Source organism: Macrobrachium rosenbergii, chromosome 12, assembly GCF_040412425.1.
Source record: "Macrobrachium rosenbergii isolate ZJJX-2024 chromosome 12, ASM4041242v1, whole genome shotgun sequence".
Classification (NCBI taxonomy): domain Eukaryota; kingdom Metazoa; phylum Arthropoda; class Malacostraca; order Decapoda; family Palaemonidae; genus Macrobrachium; species Macrobrachium rosenbergii.
Window position 1 is genome coordinate 12167361 of NC_089752.1, and position 21333 is coordinate 12188693.

General features: G+C 36.7%; 2 protein-coding genes across 7 annotated transcripts in view; one reads left to right on the forward strand and one right to left on the reverse strand.

Annotated features, from left to right (window-relative positions):
- Positions 1-21333, forward strand: part of LOC136844390 (uncharacterized) — a 663809-nt gene that overhangs the window by 568495 nt on the left and 73981 nt on the right. The gene's annotated exons all lie outside the window — the stretch shown is intronic.
- On the reverse strand, positions 887-21221 carry Ykt6 (YKT6 v-SNARE). Of its 4 annotated transcripts, none has more exons than XM_067113506.1 (5): positions 21084-21221; positions 15972-16190; positions 11271-11371; positions 10084-10254; positions 887-4153 (listed from the first exon to the last, which is right to left on the reverse strand). In XM_067113506.1, exons 2-5 carry the CDS (start codon positions 16159-16161, stop codon positions 4016-4018), a joined length of 600 nt encoding a protein of 199 aa, XP_066969607.1. In that variant the 5' UTR covers positions 16162-16190; positions 21084-21221; the 3' UTR covers positions 887-4015. The 4 variants fall into 4 exon arrangements, with proteins under 4 accessions (XP_066969607.1, XP_066969606.1, XP_066969608.1 ...); XM_067113505.1 differs by having other exon boundaries at positions 20712-21114; XM_067113507.1 differs by lacking the exon at positions 21084-21221 and adding an exon at positions 20795-20934.

Genomic DNA, 21333 nt, shown 5'->3' on the forward strand with positions numbered 1-21333 from the left:
ATTTCACTTATCTACACTTGAGGTCTAACCTTTGCAGCCACTGTTACATTTTGAAAAGTGTAAAATATATGAGGCAATACTAATGTATACCTCACTTGGTGGCAAGAATATAAGGTTCATTTCACAGAGAGCAGATATCTGGTACACCATGTACAAAGTACAGTAACAACACAAGCAACATCATTAACATGTAATTCTATGCTTCTAAGTATCTTACGATACAGGGTCTGTTTATTCCTGTCAAAAGAACCAATAAGAAATTTTGGTTCAAATGAATGTCAAAGTTTTATGGTAATAATGCAAAGAATTACAGCTACCATACATTATCCAGAAAATTCACCTACCTCAGTGCCAAGAAGTTTGGCCTTAATTCCCCTAGAAAGTATTTTGTAGCATGCCAAGAAGCAACACATTCATGCAAAATGGTTCTGCTAGTATGTTGTTTTCAGGTTGCAAACACAGTATGTCTAAAATGACAGTTGGCCCTGCATCTTACTGGCTTGGATAAGTTCTAACCTTTTCTGTTTCTTTCATCTTAAGAGCATCTTTCTTTATATAACTCTCAATACTTTTAAGAGTAAATTAATAAGTTATAATACATGTTATCCACTAATTTCTATAAATTTACTTAAAAAAAATTATAAACATCTTTTAAATCTTTGCTGAATACAGTATAGCCTACATATACAGTATATGTGTGTGTGAAGATACCATTCATCTACAATAAAAAACCACTCAAGTTTCTGGTTAGAACACACACACACTTAAACTGTTGTTGAAGTAGCATAATACTGTAACAATATAGGTGTCTGAATTTGTGGTAGTAATAGAGCAATGACATTCTTATGAAAGAAATCTTCAGGGAGATATTTTTCAAATAAAGTAATTTATTTTCATGCAATTTATTCAAAAATAGCATATGCTTAATAAAACAAAATCTTACTAGCTTGAATAAATATTAAAGCCAGCTTTGACAAGGGATGTGTCAGGCATACTGTAAAATGATAGCAATAATGTAAAACAATGTTCAACTGACACAGTTCAAGGCTTATAGTCTTTTTGACTACAATATTATAAGTACCATGACAACTTTTGGAAAGTATTTTGGTACAATAACCTGAAAAAGACTGGGGGTGTTAAGAGGCCATACACAATCAAAGGGTAATTTATAGTTTCTTGGGGGAAAAATAATTCATTCATTTTTGTGAAGAGAATTATAAAGAAATAAATTATATTAAGGAAGATGTATAAATACTGTATGCTATAGTCCTTGCATGCAAACAGATTCTAAGAACACAATTATAACTGAGCATCTTTTTTGTCACTTAATAAAGACGAAAAAAAAAATACAAATAAAACTAGGAGGGATGAACATACAAGGCGTCTTTATATCTACTGATTAACATGCATACTGTATGGAGACCACAGAAAGAAAATATGTAAATTTCAACAGGGATACCTGTTCTATAGAATAAAGACCACCTTGACAAATCATTGCACTTAAAATATCAAAGAAGTCTTTGAGCATAACAACATATAGTATTGAATGACCACATTCCACTCTACAATTTGGAATTTACACAATACTCAGTCATGGATAACAAGTAAATGTGTGGCTGACTGCTAAGCCAATAATTGCTTAAAGCAGCAAAGCAATCAACCATTCAAATTAACGATATTCCCATGAATATCCTAAAAATATGACAGAATTTTTGTTCCGCATTTCAATCATACTATCCTAAAAAGCAGAGTACAGTGAGACCCAACAAAAATCTAACCGATAATAACAGGGTTTGGAGTAAAGTTGAAGTCATCAGTAATTTGAAAATTTTCAACACACATAAGGGAAAATGAATTCATTTTCAAAAAAGTAATAAACACAGTACTATCAGGGTCTGATGCCAATTGAAGGTGCAGAATAAACAAAACTAAAATCAAGTTCTCTAATATGGAAGCCCTGTTGAGGTCATTCAGTTAGATCTGACTTCATAATTTCACAATACACAAGGAAAGTTTTTCTAACACACACAGTTTTTCTAACACTGACCAGTTTTAACTTAATCAAAAATAAAAAAGCATGGTGTGACTTTACAGAATATAGTCACACCTGGGACTTCAGGAAAACAATGTATACAAATGGTTGGAATGATTACCTTAAAACAGGATATAGACATATAAAGGGGCATTTAAAATAACACATAATGGAAAGCCAGTAAAATGAAATGACCTGCCACTGCCAACATTAACGAAATTGTTTTTATAATACATAAAAATATACATTTTAACATCTTGCTTATCAAATGACTAGCTTTAGATATGCAAATCATTAATAAGCTCCTACTATTGAACAAAAATGTGGGTGAAATATGTGGCTCTCAAAATAAAGAGTACATATCTTTTTTGGGTAATTTCTTTTCTAAAATAGTGAAAATCAATAAAGTAATATCTGTATTTTCAAGTTAGAATTAGGATACCATTTTACTTCTCATATCTACTGAGTTCATAAACAAGGTATATAAAATGGAGCCACATTTTCTAATTAACATTTTAAAGAACAAATAGTAGGTATGAATGATTAGCACCTTAAAGAATGTATACCACCAATATGTTGCATTTATATCTATAGTAATGCACAGGAAATTCACTTCCTGTTAATGGCTGAATCTTGTTTCCAAATTTTTATCTTATAAGGCTAAGAAAAATACTGTGACTACTGCATATGAGCTGACAAGACTAATCCATGCTTTATATCCTCAGTTTCCATGAACCAATATGAAGAGGTTTGGTAACTCTTGTCTATCAGTGTTTTCATCCATAAAAATATGAAAAATTCTTTGAAATATTAAGTTTCAGTGGTTTTTCTGTGAGGTATGGTACTTTGTAAATAGCTGAACATATTACTTCCGAAGAAAATAACATTTAAAAAAAATACTGAAATGTGTATGATGCATATTTTAAAATGTCATGGAATGGCCTCTGTTACATTTAGGAAGTGCATGAGCACTTCTTAAAATATGTGACCACTCGTTGAGACGTTTAAAGCATACATCAATAAGTAAAAAATATTTTTCATCAAGCATTTTAGACTAATTATAAACTTTTTCAAGTATGAACACTAGTCTAACAAGTTACGGTATTTCAATTTCAGCTTCCTCAATCTCTGGAACCTTTGGATACAACTGTAATTGTTTTGGGGCCTTGAATTCTTAAATGCTAAAGAAAATAACTGCTATATTCCTCTGAAAACTTTGCCCCTATGCATTACAACTTGCAGTTCACATGTGCAGTATATAAATAACTTAAAAGATGCAATCACAAGATTATATAAAAAAAATTCAAGAAATGGAAAATATTTTTAGCTAGAAACAATACCATATACCATACAACAAATTAATTGGCCATCAAGCTGTGTCCCAGAATATTTTCTAAGAGTCTAACTTGCTTCCAGAACTAAATGCATCTTAATTTCTCCCACCAATACTATCAACTCTTCCAGAATGATGATGATAAAGATATTTACAAGTAAACTGACCAACTTCTAAAACAGATATAAACTAAATGGGGCTGTATTAACTATTTTGTTAAAAAAATTGTAATGTTTTGCCTAATCATGTCCTGTTAAATAAAACAATTTTGAGATGACTCCTAATACAGGAAAATATTTTTCAAGGTCATAGTCAAATACTTGAATACTTTAATAAGCTCAAAATAGCTAACTGTAGTCACAATTTTAACAAGTCTAATGTTATGTTGATATGTAAATGAATATCTACGCTTCATTTAATTTTTTTCTTTTGCAAATGAGGTAAATACAAAAATCATAACCCTAGGGCTTTCCAGTACTGCACATAAAAAAACTGCCTTATTCACAAGGGCCATCACAAATCCTTCATTATTTATGGAGCTTTCTTTGTATTATGTACCATAGGCAAATACAAGATGATGATACTTTTTCCCTTTCAGCTAATTTTACAGTATATCCAGGTCCATTCCAAAACACATATTGTACGACCTGTTATCCAAAGGTGCAACATGAATTTGTTTTACGAGCAGTCTTATAGAAAGTTTTAGACTGCATACTTAACATTTCTGACTTACTAACTAGGTCATCTAATTTCTCTCCCCGTTCCAACACAGCCTCGATAGTATTGTGCTGAAAATAAAGGGAAAATATTATTACCATCACCTTTCTTCAAAGCAGATAGAGAATTTTTATATAAAATACAAGAAACACATTATTTTGAGGTACAGTTTCAAGTCATAACAAGAATTCAGTCTAGTACAATAATAAAATCTTAACCTAAAATATCAGTAATTCTATAATTACTTGAAAATATTAATTCTGCCATCAAATTAGTAAACTGCATAGGAAATTGTAATTTAGATCAAGATAAACACTTAATTACAAATATGAAAAACATCAGATTTAAGTTAGACAGGATATTACAGGCTATTTCAAGACTTCATGTCATCTATCATGTGGGAAAAATTTCCACTCTGGAGGTAAAGGAATCATTAACACCAGAAGCAGATACAGTACCATCATCAGTTTTTGCAGACATTAATTCGACACAACCAATAAAGGTTATGTATTATTAAGGTAATATTAGCATAAAATATGTTGTGATGTCTTGAAACTATCTGACGTATATACTCTTCCTTGAATTTGCAGTTCTTGATATTCTTTACAGTTTGACAGCATGTATTGACTTTCTCACAACAATGTACAGTATATTACTCATTTTAAATGAGAGCCATGTCTATGCCGGCACAACATCTAAGACCTGTCCACCTGCACAGCACAGGCAGTCCCTGGTTATTGGCAGCCTCGGTTATCAGTGATCCAGTTTTACAGCACTTGTCTAATGATGACAATAACCGGATTTTCGACACCAATTCCCAGTTATCGGCGCCGATCCCCGCCTATAACCAGTTATCAGCGCACTAGATATCAGTGCCGATAACCAGGGATCGATGCTATTATCGCCGATTTTCAGTTAGCGGCAATTTTCGGTTATCGTCACGCTGTCGGGAACAGAACCCCGCCAATAACCGGGGACTGCCTGTGTGTGCTTAAACCACAATACAGTATGATCTTCACGTATGGCTGCTTATAAGCATATAGTTAAGCTCAATACAGCCCTCTCTAAAGTTTCCTTGTTTTTCTTATTTTTCACATTTATTGTCACAACAGTGATTATAAGAATTTTCTCAAATTTACCTCTTTTTGGAAGGCATATTATTGGAAAATATAAAATGACAGACTTACTTTTGATATTTTAACAGACTAGCTGGGTTACATTAAAGAGAGTGTCAAGAAATTATAAAAAAATTGTTGGCATTTTCAGATATTTTAATATCCAAATAATTACATCCTCAAGTATTATCGTTAAAAAAATTCTTCAGATGTTTAAAGACAATTCTGTTCATTGGTTTTATGGCTTGCCCCAATAGCTGAATTTTGAGAAATGATCAAGTATTATCAGAAAGGTTCAGAGAGAGTTTTTTTCACTGCTGTAATTTTCCTTTAGTCACCCAACCTAAATATCAGTGTTTTCCTTGCTTGGAAGCAGAAATACATAAATGCAGTTATCATGCAGGACAACTAAAGAAAAACCCTCATTTCCAACTAAAAGTGTTTACACCGCAAAAAGCTTTGACATCATTTTTCACTCAAGGAATAAATATCAATTAAATTTATGTTACCTTGATTATAATTTAAACTAATAATTATATAGTGTGGCACATTAATTTCATGAAGAAGGACTTTTACTGAAAAAAAATTAGCTCTCTACCTATGATATTGTAATAATTTTCTTCAAACTTCTCCTCAAATCTTATAATCTAAAGAAGCAAAAATTGATATCTCAGAGATGACAACACAAAATCCAGTGCAACTTATGCAACTTTTTTTGAAATTATGGAGAATAGTACCAGTATTCTAACATTAATTATGAAAACTCAAGAGGGTGGATGTTTTGGTTTCCTGAGGAAAGAATATTAAATATTAGTTGAATAATGATGTGTAAAAATTTTAAGCAAATCCCTTTAACAATAAGGTCATAAAGCCAACATATGTTATAAAGGGGCTTTAAGACATCAGCCTATATCTTAGTGCAAGTGTACGTCTAAGTTAGATTTGTAAGCTAAGTATTTATTTTGAGTGGCCCTTGCTTTATGACCAGGCTAGCACTAACCCTTTGGGCAGGCAATGTTACTAGCTTAAAGGATTCTCTCCTAAGCTGAATTATTGATCTCTTCTTAAATTTTGGGTGAAAGGCAGTGTTTTACCTGTAGTTTGATGGATAAGATAATTCACTGTACTAGACTAAAAATTAATGTTTATAATTTCAAGGAAGTGTGTTTTTCCCGCAATATTGGAGTCCTCCTTATTACTATTTATAAGAGTTTACAATTGGATTTAACCGCTCACTACCTTTGCCCATGGGCTACTGCCACTGTGGGTCACTTTCTCCTAGAATTGTTAGCCATTCCATCCTCACCTTCTTCCCTAAAGAGGTTGTTGCCTCTAGCCTTATTAGATGAAGATCAAACACAAAAGAGTGTACCGCATACCTTACGAACCAAACAAGGCGAGGCAAGAAGTCTTATTGATATGTTTACTGAGCGAGAGCGAATGTTTCCAGTAAGCCATGGGTGACTGAAATGCTCCAAAATGTTGCATCATAATTTTCATATTGTGAAGATATTTACAATAAGGCAAGAAGTGCAAATACTGAAGCTTCCAAAGCTTTTTCAGGAAAGCTGCATATAATAAATGAAGAAAAATATTTGCCCCAACAAATATTCAATGTTGATGTAACATGCTAGTTCTGTACACTACACCTATCCCAGAATGCACCTGCATTCAACAAGATGCCAGGACAATGCCAGGATTCAGGGCATTAAAAGATTGTGTAATGATGCTTTTGGGTGGAAATGTTACAGGGTTTAAACTGAAATCTTCATTAATCTACCATTGTGAGAACACTTGTGAACAGTTTCAAAGGGGTTAATAAATTAAATAAAAACAAGAGCCATTTGTGTATATTGGAACAAAACCCTTGTGCACTGAAGCATATTCTAATAGGGATACTTGCATTACTTTCACCTGATATCTCCCCACTTCCCTGCATTCAGAAAATTACAATAATTAAGTTCTAATACCCACCACAGAAGAATTAGTGAGCACTTGAATAGCAATATATTACGGTTTCTTAAGTTTTAATTTAGTTCAAATCTCTTTTGCTCTAATAGTCTCTGTAATGGGCAAAATTTATTTCTGCCCCACACTTTGGTAGCAGTCATGGAACCAGAAAGTCTCTGGAAACTCAGCCAAGTATGAGCCTGCAGACTTTAGTCAAAAACTTATTTTAACCTCACTTTGATAGCAGTTAAGGAACCAGGAAGCCTCTGGAACCATCCAAGAGTAAGCTAGCACTAACTGGAATTGAAGCTGCAGAGAAGTTTACCAGATTCCACCAACACACTTACAAGACATCAAAAGGCTCGTTACTATGCAGATTCTTGCATTATGAATGGCATTCAATTTTTTATTCTATGTGGAGAGGCACATGTAAGATGGGAAATGACATAGAACTCTCATCAGCTCCATGGACTTCATACACCTACCCTAAAGATCAACCAACGAAGAGTTCCAAGTGAATTTGCTGTCATATCCCAACCCCATGAATTTTCTTCCATATCACACGGAATCTAATGTCCATTCATGAATAAATCTGGATCTGATTGGACACCTCTTATTCAACAAAAATTAACATGCACAGGTTTTGCTTCAGGGAATCTAAAACCAGATATTCATGCCCAATCCACTACTGTATTTTGTTAATGCTTTGTTGAATCTGCCATTCTGCTGCTACCATTCTTGAGGCTGCACATGATATGGAGACATCACTCACAAATAATGTGTACATTACATCCTTTGGGATCACATTTAAGATGCCACTGGCAGCTAGCTGAGAAAGGGTAACACTTAATTTACTGCCGTAGAACGCCCTCTTCTTGACACCTCATACTCAATGTAGTTCCTATTTGTACTTATAATTTTTGAAATTTAAAAAATTCTTTATTAGAGAGGGGTAGTCGTGTATTGCAAAGCACCTCCTTGTACAGGCAGTCCCCAGTTATCAGTGATCCGGTTCTATAGGGCTTGTCCAGCGATGAAACTCGGCAATTTTCGGCGCCGAAAATCGCTGATTTCTCCTTATCAGCCCCAATAATTGGGTATTGGTGCTGATACATACTTAACAGAGGTGCTGATAACTGAAAATCGGTGATTTTCGGCGCCAATAAGTCCCGAAAATCACTGAAAAATCGCCAATATGTGGTTATCATCACACCGTCAGAACGGAACCCCCGCCGATAACTGGGGACTCCCAGTACTGCTCAACAGGCAGTGGAGAAGAACAGCCAACATCATCCACGTGCCTCTTCAATTGCTGGGACGAATCAAGAAAGTGCCTGTGGCGCCTGGAATCGGAATCCAAACTTGACGAAAAATGACGCACATCCGGAGACAGGCCTTTCCAACAGCCATCTGTTGACACCTGGGTTCGTGCAACAGGCTCGACTGAGGGGGGCAACTACCCATGGGCAAACCCCACCAGCCTCCCTTAGACTTTCAGTATGTCTCCTCCCAGGTTTAGGGGAGCAGGACAGTGACCTTCGTCTAGGAGAGCCGGCAGGAAGGGTAGCCAGCCACCTCCTCCACTTGCACTTCACTAGACACTTTGTCTATTAGGACTTTCAGGGATGCCCCTATCTCAGACACAGTGTGCACTACCAGGTTTAACTTATAAAGCCTGGATTCAAGGTTGGCAATGGCATCGGGGTCAGAAGCTTGGCAGCCGGGCACAGGAGTCAGTGGATTGATAGTAGGAGGGCTGGGAATTGGAGAAAAGGCAGGAACAGGGAAAGGAATAGCAGGACTAAGATATGACTTAGGCTTAGGGGTAGAATCTAGGATATCAGAAGCCCTACACTCGGCCCTAGAGGCTGCCTTTCTCTTCCTATCCCTTTCAAGATTACTAAGGTGAGATTCAAGACCCTTCCACTTTCTCTCATCCCAATCCTTGCACTCATCACAAGTATTCTCCTTAGAACATACCTGCCCTCTACAATTACTGCACATAGTTTGCAAATCTAGTTCTACAGCCTTCGCTACAATAGCAAACACTAGCAGCATTCAAATCAGACATATCTACTTCCAAAAAGCTGACAAAAGCAAACAAAAACTTGAGGACTACACAAAAGCGACAATACTTCACCAAAATCCATTGAGAAATAACCAAAAGCCGGTGAAAAAGGCTGCTGTGCGAGATTAAAACTATAGCTATGTAATTACTTGGTAAGTTATTTAGGTATATGAAATCTTGACTTAACGTCAGTTAGAAGAACATGGGCTTGCGAGTTCTGGCTATTTAAATAACAGATACAAGGAGGTTACTATAAAGGGACTTCTGTCCACAGTCTTCATTTCAGGAAAATATATTAAAGTCATATACCTGGGAGCCTAAGTCAAAGCTTCTGCAGTATGGGAACTTGCCAACTAAAAATCTAGCAAGGTTTCTTCATGGGTGAAGACACAATGCTGCACCTGACATGTGCAATTATTTTAATGTACCTAATGTAACACAGGAGATAAAAGAGAGAGAGAGATAGAGATAAAATACTTTAATATTGCATGGCATGAACCTGAAATTTGGGTGGAATTAAAAAAAAAATTATAGCCGATTTTGGCTAAACTACCTGCCCCATGGGACAGGTTTGGTGTTTTACCTTTCCTGATCTTCATGAATTTAATATGCTTTCCTAGGACAACTAACAAAAATAACGAGGGTGACTACATTCGAGGGGGTTTTATGATATGCAGAATTATGTTGGTAAGAAACAAACTATATTTACATTAGTTGTGCATGTCTGATGCCATCAAGCTGAATCACTGACATAAAAAATAAAATGACTTTGTAATTCATTTCTAAGACATTCTGATGACCTACAATATCTGACCGTACTAAATTTAATGTGATGATTAAGCAAGGCAAAGAAAACTGAGTATCATACCAATATGATTTTTGTTTCTTCTACTTCCTCTTGAACACGTGTGAGAGAGTCTGCTTCTCGTGGATTCTGCCACCTTGCTAGAGTAGCCGGTAACTCCGCGTAAGGGATATTAGCTTCATCTGTTGTTGGCCATAAATGTGATGGAACTTTAGCTGTGAAATCATCTAAAACCTGAAAGGGAGTGGTTTATTTTTATATAATTTACAGAAAAATTAAGTACAATGAAATATACTCAGTCTCTTACTTTGAAGTTCTAATAGCACTGGAGAATACAAGATGTACTGGCACTGCTGGTCATCTGTTCTCAACTGTAATTGAAAGGGAAAACAGCACAACTGGCTATTTTCACATGGTGATATGCATCATACAAGTGAATTTTTTTATACAATAACAAGTATGTAAAAGCCATGTATAGTACCTCTCATTTTTGTGATTACTCTACAAAATCAAGAAAACCAGAGAATAAGAATTGATAAAAAAGAGGAAATTAAATTGTGCAGTCAACTTTATATATCAATTTTATTGCTTGGTTTTCTAAGTGTTCTTTTTTTATATTTTCCTTGATAACAAAACTTAGAAAAACAAATATACACAGAGACTATGTTCTTATAGGCAGTCCCCGGGTTACGTCAGGTTCGGGTCATGTCGTTCTGGACTTATGCTTGCCTCACAGCGCTGTTAACCCCGATTTTTCAGCACTGTAAGTGGATTTACGGCACCATTACCCCGTGACAGCGCTTATGGTGCTGTAAGTGCTATTCATTCCCATTATAATTATGATGCCTCGGGTTCTATTCATTCCCATTATAATTATGATGCCTCGGCCATAGACTTTGCCACGGCATGCGCGCCGGGTACAGAACCCTGCAGTAACCGAGGCTGCCTTTATATGCTAGAAACACTCAGATAATGACCACCTCAACTTGTTAACAACTTTCAAACCTAGAGAACTACATTTGTTCTCATGCAATTCCATTTTCTATTAATCAGGTTTAACTGTGGCCAAAGATAAATCAGAAGTATCGTATAAAACAAAATGAAAGGGAGCAAGTAAAAAACACAACGGTACACCTTTGGTTGTAAGCCACAAGCATTCTGGAATAACAAAAACTGGTACCATTGGTGAATCACCAAGAACCAAGCATTAAGGTCAGATCACACTGAGGTTGGTAGGGAGTCTTTCTTACCTTATTTATCATATTGTGTGCTACTCGATACTGATATTCATGATCAGAAATCACCACTCCTGCTAGGTTGTCTGAGCGCACATAAACATGACACATATATTCTGCAATAAAAATATGATACTGTAATAATTCATTTCAAGTCTATCACCAGCTACAAGAAACAAAAGTAGAATACAGCAAATGTGTATTGTAATTCTCAACTTGATTAAACATTTTAAAATACTACCTGCCAATATTTGTTCTTCATTATTACAACAAAGAACTTATTCTTTACATTGTAAACCAATCAAAATTATTTTTTAATTATATTCTAAATATGAATGAAAGTTGTATCGACTTTCAAAAGCTGTGAAATAAAATATATGCATTTACTGCATCAGAAAAATAAACATTAATAATATAAACTTTCAATGTAATTTGTATTTTTTCTAGGATACAAATCTACGCTTTCTTAAAAGGAGTTACAGGTACTGTACTCGCGCAAGGTGCCCTTCGGCTAAATTTTGACTCAAAGCAAAATCCTACTACTTAGGCCTATGGCCTTGTGGGGTCTCCTTCTTCGACTGTGATCTCAGCCCTGTTTTCTTAGATGCTAGGAAAAGCTAAAGACGCCCTTGTCTGAGTCAAACCACTTGAATACAAATATTCAAAGCTTTTCCCTTACTTAGAGTTTGCTAATTATATGAGAAAATATTAAATGATAAAGAATGAATCAAGACCAGGTGCTAAATGACTAAAAAACAAGCATTCTTCATTTAGCTCTCTTAAAAGCAACAATGTAAGGCTGAATTCTGTTCCACAAGGCAAGAATGAGAACTCTCAGTGGAAAGTTCACTATACAGTATTAGTTTTACGGAAGAATGAGATAAATTTGCAAACTACGTAATCTTTCCCTCATATTTCTACCTATTTACTCTAATATTCTGAGAAGATTCTATATATATACTGTGCTGACAAGTAATGGATGCATTTTCAGGTTCTAAATCAATATATCATATGTGTTTAGATATGAAATAATGTATCAAGTTTTTTAATGTACCTAACTTTGGTTATAAACAACTCTTTTCATTCAACTATATTCAAGAGATTAACATGTCTCTGATACAGTGGATGTTTCCCAACCCCATGCTGACATAAACTACTGCACCATGGTCATGTCGTGTCTATCAACGCTACAGAGTGACTCATCATAACTTCTTGAAATGCTTCCTGGGTTAGCAGTGTCACTTGCATTTCCAGATGTTTATGTGCTGCTGAGATATGTCCTCTGCCCTCCTGAGATGAATGAGATGTTCAGGTGTTCATCCCAGTAATCCTCCAAAGTATCTGTGAACAGATGTATTTCAAGGGAACTCCCCAAGTAGGTTCTTGTTGTCCAGCCCCTTGTGAGTTCCTCTCTGATCTCTCCACTCAAGGACACAATCTGGGAGGAAGGCTTACCTAGAGTTGATCAGTCCTTCTTCAGTTGTTACTGAAGTGGGTAAGATGGAGTTGCCCCTGTGGAATGAGCTTCCCCAACTACTACAGGTTGCTGAGGAGACCTACCAAAAGCCATTGTTACTAATCTCTGTCCAACTTTGCTGAAGGGGTTCTGAACTGAGAAAACAAAACCCTCAGGTTTTAACAGTGTTCCTAAGCAAGAGTTAGATTCTCTTCTGAATGCAAAACTGACACAACAGTCTGCCTAGATAGTGTTCTAAGGCAGTGGACACTAAACAACTAGACCTAGCAGTGCCAACTGCTGCTAAAGAAATTGTGGTCTACAATCCTGTACTCTTTTGTATTATAACAATTTTGATGTTAACTTGTAGCCTCTCAAAATAGTGGTTCATATCCCAAAGACTTGTTGAATGGCCGAAACTGAATTAAAAGCTATGAATTATAGTTCCAACATGTTACCGTACAAGTGCCCCAAAGCTTGGATGAACTGGGAATATCCTGTGTATTTGGCTAATCACCTGTACATGGCTTGCCATGATGTTGTGAACCCTCTGCTGCATGTACATGACCTGGGGATAAATTATGCCTATATCAGGAGTTCTCAGTAAACCAGGTACCACTTCATGGTTCATACAAAGAACATCCCAGTATTCATGGGTGCTTTACAACAGAGAAATACTGCATACAGTAGTGTGTGCTCTGCACATGCACACTCTGTGATAGAGGGTAGTGGCGACTATCCTGCGAGCTTCAAAGAAGTACAGGTGCACAAGGCATGTCATACCTCCTGCCTAGAAGACAAGGAACTTAGGGTACTGAGCACCCACTGTCAGCCTATGTACAGTCTGGGGACTGTGCACATACTGAACAAGAAGGAAACAGTAACTACCACACCTACTTTAGAAGAAGCACATTCCTCATGTACCCCTTCATGAGACCACAGCAAAGTATCAGTACCACTAGTACCAGTCAAATGCCATGAGCCATAGATAACCTGCAGTTCCTCATTGGACAGGTGGGTATCATTCTCAGCTAGCACTCTGCTGGGCCCGCGTTCGATTCTCTGACCAGCCAACGAAGGATTAGAGGAATTTATTTCTAGTGATAGAAATTCATTTCTCATTATAATGTGGTTCGGATTCCACAATAAGCTGTAGGTCCCATTGCTAGGTAACCAACTGGTTCTTAACCACGTAAAATAAATCTAATTCTTCTGGCCAGCCCTAGGAGAGCTGTTAATCAGCTCAGTGGTCTGGTTAACTAAGGTATACTGAACTTCATAGATAACCTGCAGATGACGAGTCATAAATAAAGAAACCCGTGACTTGAACAGTTCCCATCTGTGCTTCTAGTAGAGGCCACAAGAGAATGGGCATGGCACTATCATGTAAACACAACTCCAGAGTCTATGGCAAACCACTAGTAGACCAGGGGTCCAGCATAGTAGCGTCTCCCAGCAACCATGAGCAATGTACACACATGGTCTGGGGGAAGTACACACAATGAATGTAAGGGTAGCTCTCTTTAAGCATATTGTAAGCTAAAGACAGTGAATTTGCTCAACTCTAACGCCCATATTTTTATTAGCAATAAAGATTGAGAGGAAAGCACCCCAATCTTTTCATCTTGGCTTCCCAAGATCACTTACTTTTCACTTTATCATTATTAATAACCTCATTCAGAGACAATCACAGTAAATTGGTGCTGTGTCTTATGAATGAATGAAACAAGAAACTTGGCTAGTAGGCCATAAGCTAGCATATACTGTACACAACTAGAGTCCCCAGCCTCCCAACCCAGAACAGTGAAGTTATACTGTACAATGTTGTCAATGTGAGAGGGTCCTCTTGTTGACTAATCTATCCTGACAGACAATTCCAAATTCTACCTGCTTCTTATCTGTTACAAAAGTGGTGTACAATGAGTCCTGCCCATTTATCAATCTCTCTCCACCATACACCTGTACAATTGTACTTTTCCATCAACCATAACTTCTCAAAGACTTTGAAATATTCCATCTACAAAAGCCTAAGGAATCTCATAAAATCTTTTGATCTTCCATAATGCATTACATGAAACACTATCAGATTCCTTTTTAGAACACAAAAAACAAACAGTGCGGTCTAACAATGAAAATCAGATTACAAACTGCTTCTTTCCTGAAGGCAACCTGCCCATACATTGGCAAAGGGTAAAATGCTGATTGTAATCTATAAAATAATTTTACAGAATACTTTAATTTCAAAAGAATTGGTAGTAAAGTATTCCTAAAAATTATATCAAAAAACGAAAAGAATAATAAAGAATCAAAAATGAAAATAATAATAAAGAATCAAGTCAAACAGCAGGCAGTAAAAGACTTGTCTGTCTCAGACGCAGCCAAAAAGTAAAGTGGGTGCGTACCAATTGGATGGAGGGGATTCCTCCCCTTCCATCGGTAGCCAGCTACCAATATCCACCTTGCTTTTTAAGTTAAATGGCCAGCTCCTTGCACCTCAAATTAATCCCTATGTAAAGACCAAGGGTTTGTATACGTGTAAGAACAAATTATTTCCCATCAGTTCCTACAGTATTTCAAACACCCTATTTTGGTTCTTTTGACCAACACTATACCTTATTTTTCCAATCCCCAAGATCCATACCCATCAGGCTTAATAATTTCATATGAAAAACTAGCATTTATTTGTTTCACTTAAAAATCTGTTACTAGGCTATCTATCTTTCTATGGGACTTTATAATCTTTTAACTTTCTGATGTCTGACTTCCAGATTAAGCTCACATAATGTTACTGATCCAGTTCAAGTACTGAATGTATCTCAGTATCAAAGTCCCTTTCAGCTAGCAAAATCTGTTCAAAGGGTGGAAAAGGGTCTATTCAATACAATATCAAATATTCCATACTAATAATAGTTTACATCACATTCAGCAATAATTAAAAGGTAACAACTGTACAAACACAAGCAAAAGCCAAAAATTTTAAAGGCTTTCATAATTATTGATAATGGTGACTAATACAGTATAAACAACAATCACAAAAACAACACAGAAAACTGGAAGAATGAAGAGTGTTTTTTCCTAGCTGAAGGGAAACTGCTCCCAGACTACCAAGTGTTGGGCAATTCCATTTATACTGCATGATAGTGTGGAAAGCTTTCTTAGTCTCATGGTAAGAAACAAGGGACTGTATTTATGCAAAACCATATAAATTCAATATATTTAAATTCAATACATTTTCTTGGCTATTAGCCACCACACCTCACCTTGTTCTTTAACAGACTGCCGTGAACAAGCATTACACCTTTCTGTGATAATCTTGCTTGTAAAAGTCATGAATTCTTGCACTGATCCCCGCTGAAAAAATCCAAACTGTTGTAGATCATAAGCTGCTTTGAGAAGATGAGCACTTTCTGTACCTTTGTACAAAATACTAACTGCAAACAACTTCACCATTCTGAATAGGTGCAGTCAATACACGATATCTGCAAAGAGAAATATAGACTTAAGCAACTGCACAACTATAAATGTAACTAAGCAACTGCACAACTATAAATGTAACTTGATACAGGTTCTCAATATTAACACACTAAGCAATAGGAAACAAACTAATCAGCAATAGCAGCTAATGCTAGCTACGCATAGGGTGAGTGCACACTGCAGTAAAACATGTCACAAAACATTGCCAACTCATTGTACACATCATTAGCACACTGAATACAACTTGATGACTTATTAATAGTTCCACCCAGTGCTTTATTGCACTGTTATGAAAACAACTAATTTATTCTAAAATAAAAACCTTGTTAAAAGTGCATATGAAAATTATAGATATAATATTTCAATACTGTACTTGCTAAATATCCACAAGAAAAAAAAATTGATAAAAATAAAGTATAATGTCTGATGACATAAAATGTAATGCCTGATGACACTATATCCACTAACATTTAAACTATACTTTAACCATTATTCCTATATTTTTGGGATAAAAAAAATCTAGCTTCCAAAGACACCTCAGGTGGTTATTCTGGAACCTTTCCATGTAAAAAATATTGCACATTTTATGATTACCTGTATTTGAATGTTTCCTAGGTATACAAACCTAAGTCTTGTATAATGGACAGACATTGTGACAGGTGGTCTATTGTTGAAGTTGATAATAAGTAGTTAACTGGTAGCAGGTCAATTAGTGAGTGGGAGACACCCACCTGCTCAGTGATTAGTGTAACTTTTTCCTTCAGCAACAGGGTCAAATAAAGTGGAATTTTGATAAAAGATTTCAGATTTGCATATCTAGGAAATATGCAAATCTTAAAAATTTGTAGTTGTTCCTATAAGTATAAAAACCTTCGTCTTTTATATAGACTCACTTCTTAGGCAGGAGGTATTGTCTAGAGATCATAACTAGTGTTGTTCCCATATGTATAAGAGTACGGTAAGGACACCTCCTGTATATAATTCTAGGCATATGTGATGTCAAGGATGCTAGAGTATGGGTTGTTTGTAACCTTACTCTATGAAACAGGAGAACTTAGGTTTCCTGTGTGGGACATGAAGACCAGCTCAGAGGGTGGCATATTATAACAGAATCCCGCGCAGTACAGTCTAACAAACTACCCATGCTCTATTAAAAGAGAGATGGATGGGGTCATAGCTATAGACTACTAAAAGTCAAGAGATTAGTTGCTCTGTTATGTACAGTAATTAATCTGTATCTTCCCCACCCTAACTGAACAAATCCGTTGGCTACTGGGCATAAGATATTAATAAGGAAAGAATATGAGTCATCTTTCTTTCTGAATACCTTTCACTAATGTGAACTTTAGGTGAGGCGCTGTTTTATCTTAGTGGAGCTCAGATAGCTTCACATGTTCAGCAGCCACCCAGGCCCTACGAAGAAAGTATCCAAGGATTGGTGAGTAGCATCCCTCAGTTTTAAATAAGTAAAGGTGGTGCAAAAAATCTTACTCTCAGTACCTGTGACACTGAGAATGTCCTTATGAATGCTAGGGACAAAATAATGCCCCTTACTTCATGAGCCCTCCCCCAAAGCTAGAGTCGTCCTTGTAGTCAGATAACTTGTAGTCCTCCTTGATGACCTACCAAAGCCAGAATGTGGTGTTCTTGGATACTGCCTTCTTGAGCATGCTGGTACTAAGGAACAGTTTTGATACTCAGGCCTAAGATGTTGAGTCCTGCACAAGTAGTGACATAAAACTTGCACTGGGAAGAACAGCGTCTTGCCTTCTTCCTTCCCTTCAAAGTCTCAAAAAGATGGAAAAAAAAAATAGATTCACAACTCTCGTTAGGGCCTGATGGGTTCTGAATTTTCACCATGAACTCAAGATAAAATAATCCCTTCAAGGTCAACACTCATTGGGAGGGATTATGCAGTTTGCCAGCTATCCTCACCAATTCTAAAACAAGCAAGAAAACAGTCTTGAGCATAATGTCTCTGTCTGCAGCCTCTTCAGGAGCTTGTATGGCAATCGAGTAAGACTGATGTCACAATTCACATCCCACATCCTAAGGAAAGTGAGACTGTTCAAGCTCCATGGAGCATGGAAACCTCTACTGAGACAGAGGTTAAAAGCTCTTAAGCCAAAAGACCTGGAAAAAGGTTCAGCAGTAGCCTTTTACGGCAGTAACAGAGGGGCTTAGTCTAGAGAATGGTATTAAAAACTGTGACCTCCTGGTTAGTGGCTCCAACTGGAGAGAGAACCCTTCATGACACCAACTGCAGAAGATGGCCCACTTTGCCTGGCAGACATCTGGGTAGATCTGATGGTACTCAAGATTTCCTGCCAACCCTGGAAGAAGTCTCTTTGTCTTGCAAGCAACTCCATTACTGTTCATACATAGCAGATGTGGCTGCCACTGCAATGTGGGCCATAGTGGTAGTTCTCTCAGTGCCTTGATGGGAAGGCCCAGATGACAGAGATAGCACCTGACTTGTGGCCAGCGAGGAGCCACCAGTCATTCTGAGAATGGTGGAGAAGCATATCAACATTATCCTAAGGGTGTATTCAATTGTAGCCCAGGAATCTGGCACTATTAAGTATAATGCTAGGAGCTTCCTATTTAACCTTGCAGCAAACAGGCTGAATAGCAAAGTTCCCTAAACCCTGAACAGCTTTTCCACTTGCAGTGAAGCAATACCTTTATTCTCAATATATTTTCATGAAATTCATACAATACCTTCTAGCAATAATCACTTCCAAGAAGCAGTAAACCAACAACACATAAGAAGGAAACATAACAGGTATTGAGCCAAGAAAAGGTTTGACTAGCATGCATCAGTTGCTAATGGTAACTATAGTACTAATGAATAAGTTGGAGGCTGGTACAGACTGAAAAAGATATTAAAGAACTCTCAAAAATATTGGGATAAATTTTTCTTTAAATCTTCAGCTGGAAACACTTATGTATATGGTCAAGAGACAATACTGTAAACCCAAGACGGTTTCAAAGGAAAATCAGCCTGCAGAGAGACAAATTAAAGGAAAAGGTAATAAATAAGTAAATATGGGGGGTGGAATAAAAAATAAATCTTATGCAGTACACTTGAATTTACGAGACATCAAAAGAAAGCTGGAATGAATTTGCTCGCTTCTCACTTAAACATTTGGAGACCTGATGACTCAAAAACTGCACTATACACTAGCACACTGAGACTGAGTATCAAACTTGATACTAGAAAACAACTCACTGTTTGCTGCTGCAGCCTGCCTAGTGGTCAAGTAGAGTCCAAAGGATGTTGTCATTGTAAAGAACTCACTTAACGTCAGTGCCACAAGTCAGTTTTGAGAGTTGGCAAAACTTGACTGATTACATAACTCTATCCAGGAGTTTGAGGTGAAAGTAAGGCATGCAAACACCACATATAAGAACTGTACTCCAGACATGGGGGAAGAAAAGTATTACAACACTGAGATATATTACCTTTATCAAGAAACATTCAAAAACATTTCCACAAGATGCCAACTTTTTGAGAAACAGAGGAAGCAATATTACATAGGCTATATGCTTCTTAAAAGTCAATTCTTATCTCAAGTTACACCTGAAGTCTTTAAAAACCACTGACATTCAAAACCCACCAACTACAATATATTTAAATCAGGATGGCATGGCAAAAGTGTTCAGGACTGACTATCATTCTTTTTGTTTTCCACAGGCTGTAACTTCACTTGAATCTTACTATACGCTTAAAAGTAGCATCTATTTCCTCTCTTAAAGAATGTTAACCTACTAACCACACTGTACACAAAATATCCTGTATTTTTACCACTTGTTTTCCCTTTTTTCTCTCCAGTTTTGCACATTTTCTTGTACCCATCGTATTCAGGAAATTGATAATTTCTGGTCCCCCTCCTCCCAAATATTCTGACTTCCCATTTGTAAGATTCAAGGCTAAGGTTATGGTATGCATATTTACTACCCCTATTATTACACAAGCAAAAAGAAAACAAACTAAGCCTATACAGTCATAAAAATATGTGGTCGTACAGTTTGCGGGAACTTAGGCCTACTTAAGCTTGTAATTATGTTACCCAAATCCAGTTATGGCCTTATTGTTTAGGCTCAAAGAAAGTAACAGACATATTTAAGCCTGTTTGTATTTCAGCATTAGCATAAGTTTAAATTGAAATTTGAATAGGGTAATACTGTCAATGGCTAGTTATACACGGTCAAGGCCTAGCTCTGCTTTGGTTAACCCAAACATACGTAATGGAAGACTAGGCCGAATTTCACATAACTGTTCAGGCTAAACAAAACTTAGCGGCCTGGGTAATAGCCATATCCTGATTTGGTGTTATTTAAGCAATATGTTTCCTATATGCCTAGCCATAAAAATTGCTAACCGTTAGCGTATGTCACTCGGCTAACATACTTTTCTTGAATACATGTCTGCAGGCTTATAGGTTATTACAATCTTGTCTAAGCTGACGTTTAAAAAATGGGATTTGTTATTTGAAAACACTAATATAAGAATATAGACTTACAAAAGAACGCACGCCACCCCAAAACTAATAGGTTTGAGATAATCTCTTTGAAATCCTTCGTTCTGTCACTTCTGAGAGGTTACCTTGTTCTTGACACTTCAGCACCAGCTGATCCTCACGAAATTATTATAAGTTTTGAGCAAATAACAATAGGATAAGGAATAGGATTTCATACTCGTGGTAATCCTACACATCAGAGAATCAATCCTACACATCAGAGAATCTAAATAAGGATATTTTCTCTCATAAAGCGGTTGAATGCGCTAAAGCACTTCGACTCCCTCTATAAACTCTGGGCCTCGATCACCAAATGGGTCGTCTATAATTTGATATCGTTATTTCGAACACGTTATAACTTTCACATCAATTTACCGTTACGTTGCTTTTCCGAGGAATATTTTTACACTAGTTTGCTAATGAGAACATTGAATGGCGTCCGAGAATTTCTTATGAAAAGCGGCACCACCGAGGATGAAGGGACTAGTTGTTAGGTGAGGGCGGGGTGAGGATCGATCGAGGGAGTGGCGCGGCTCGATCAGCTGGTCACGAGCAGCTCGGAGGCGGGGGTTCTCATTTCCCTCCTCATTTTAAAAGCTCCCTCGGCTCAATTAACCCCCTGGAG

Coding starts and splice junctions, on each gene's coding strand:
- Ykt6 (XM_067113506.1), bottom strand. CDS start 16,161: ATGGTGAAGTTGTTTGCAGTTAGTATTTTGTACAAAGGTACAGAAAGT. Junction 10,255..11,270: donor CACACAATATGATAAATAAG/GTAAGAAAGACT, acceptor ACTCCCTTTCAG/GTTTTAGATGATTTCACAGC. Junction 4,154..10,083: donor AAGAAACAAAAATCATATTG/GTATGATACTCA, acceptor CTTTATTTTCAG/CACAATACTATCGAGGCTGT.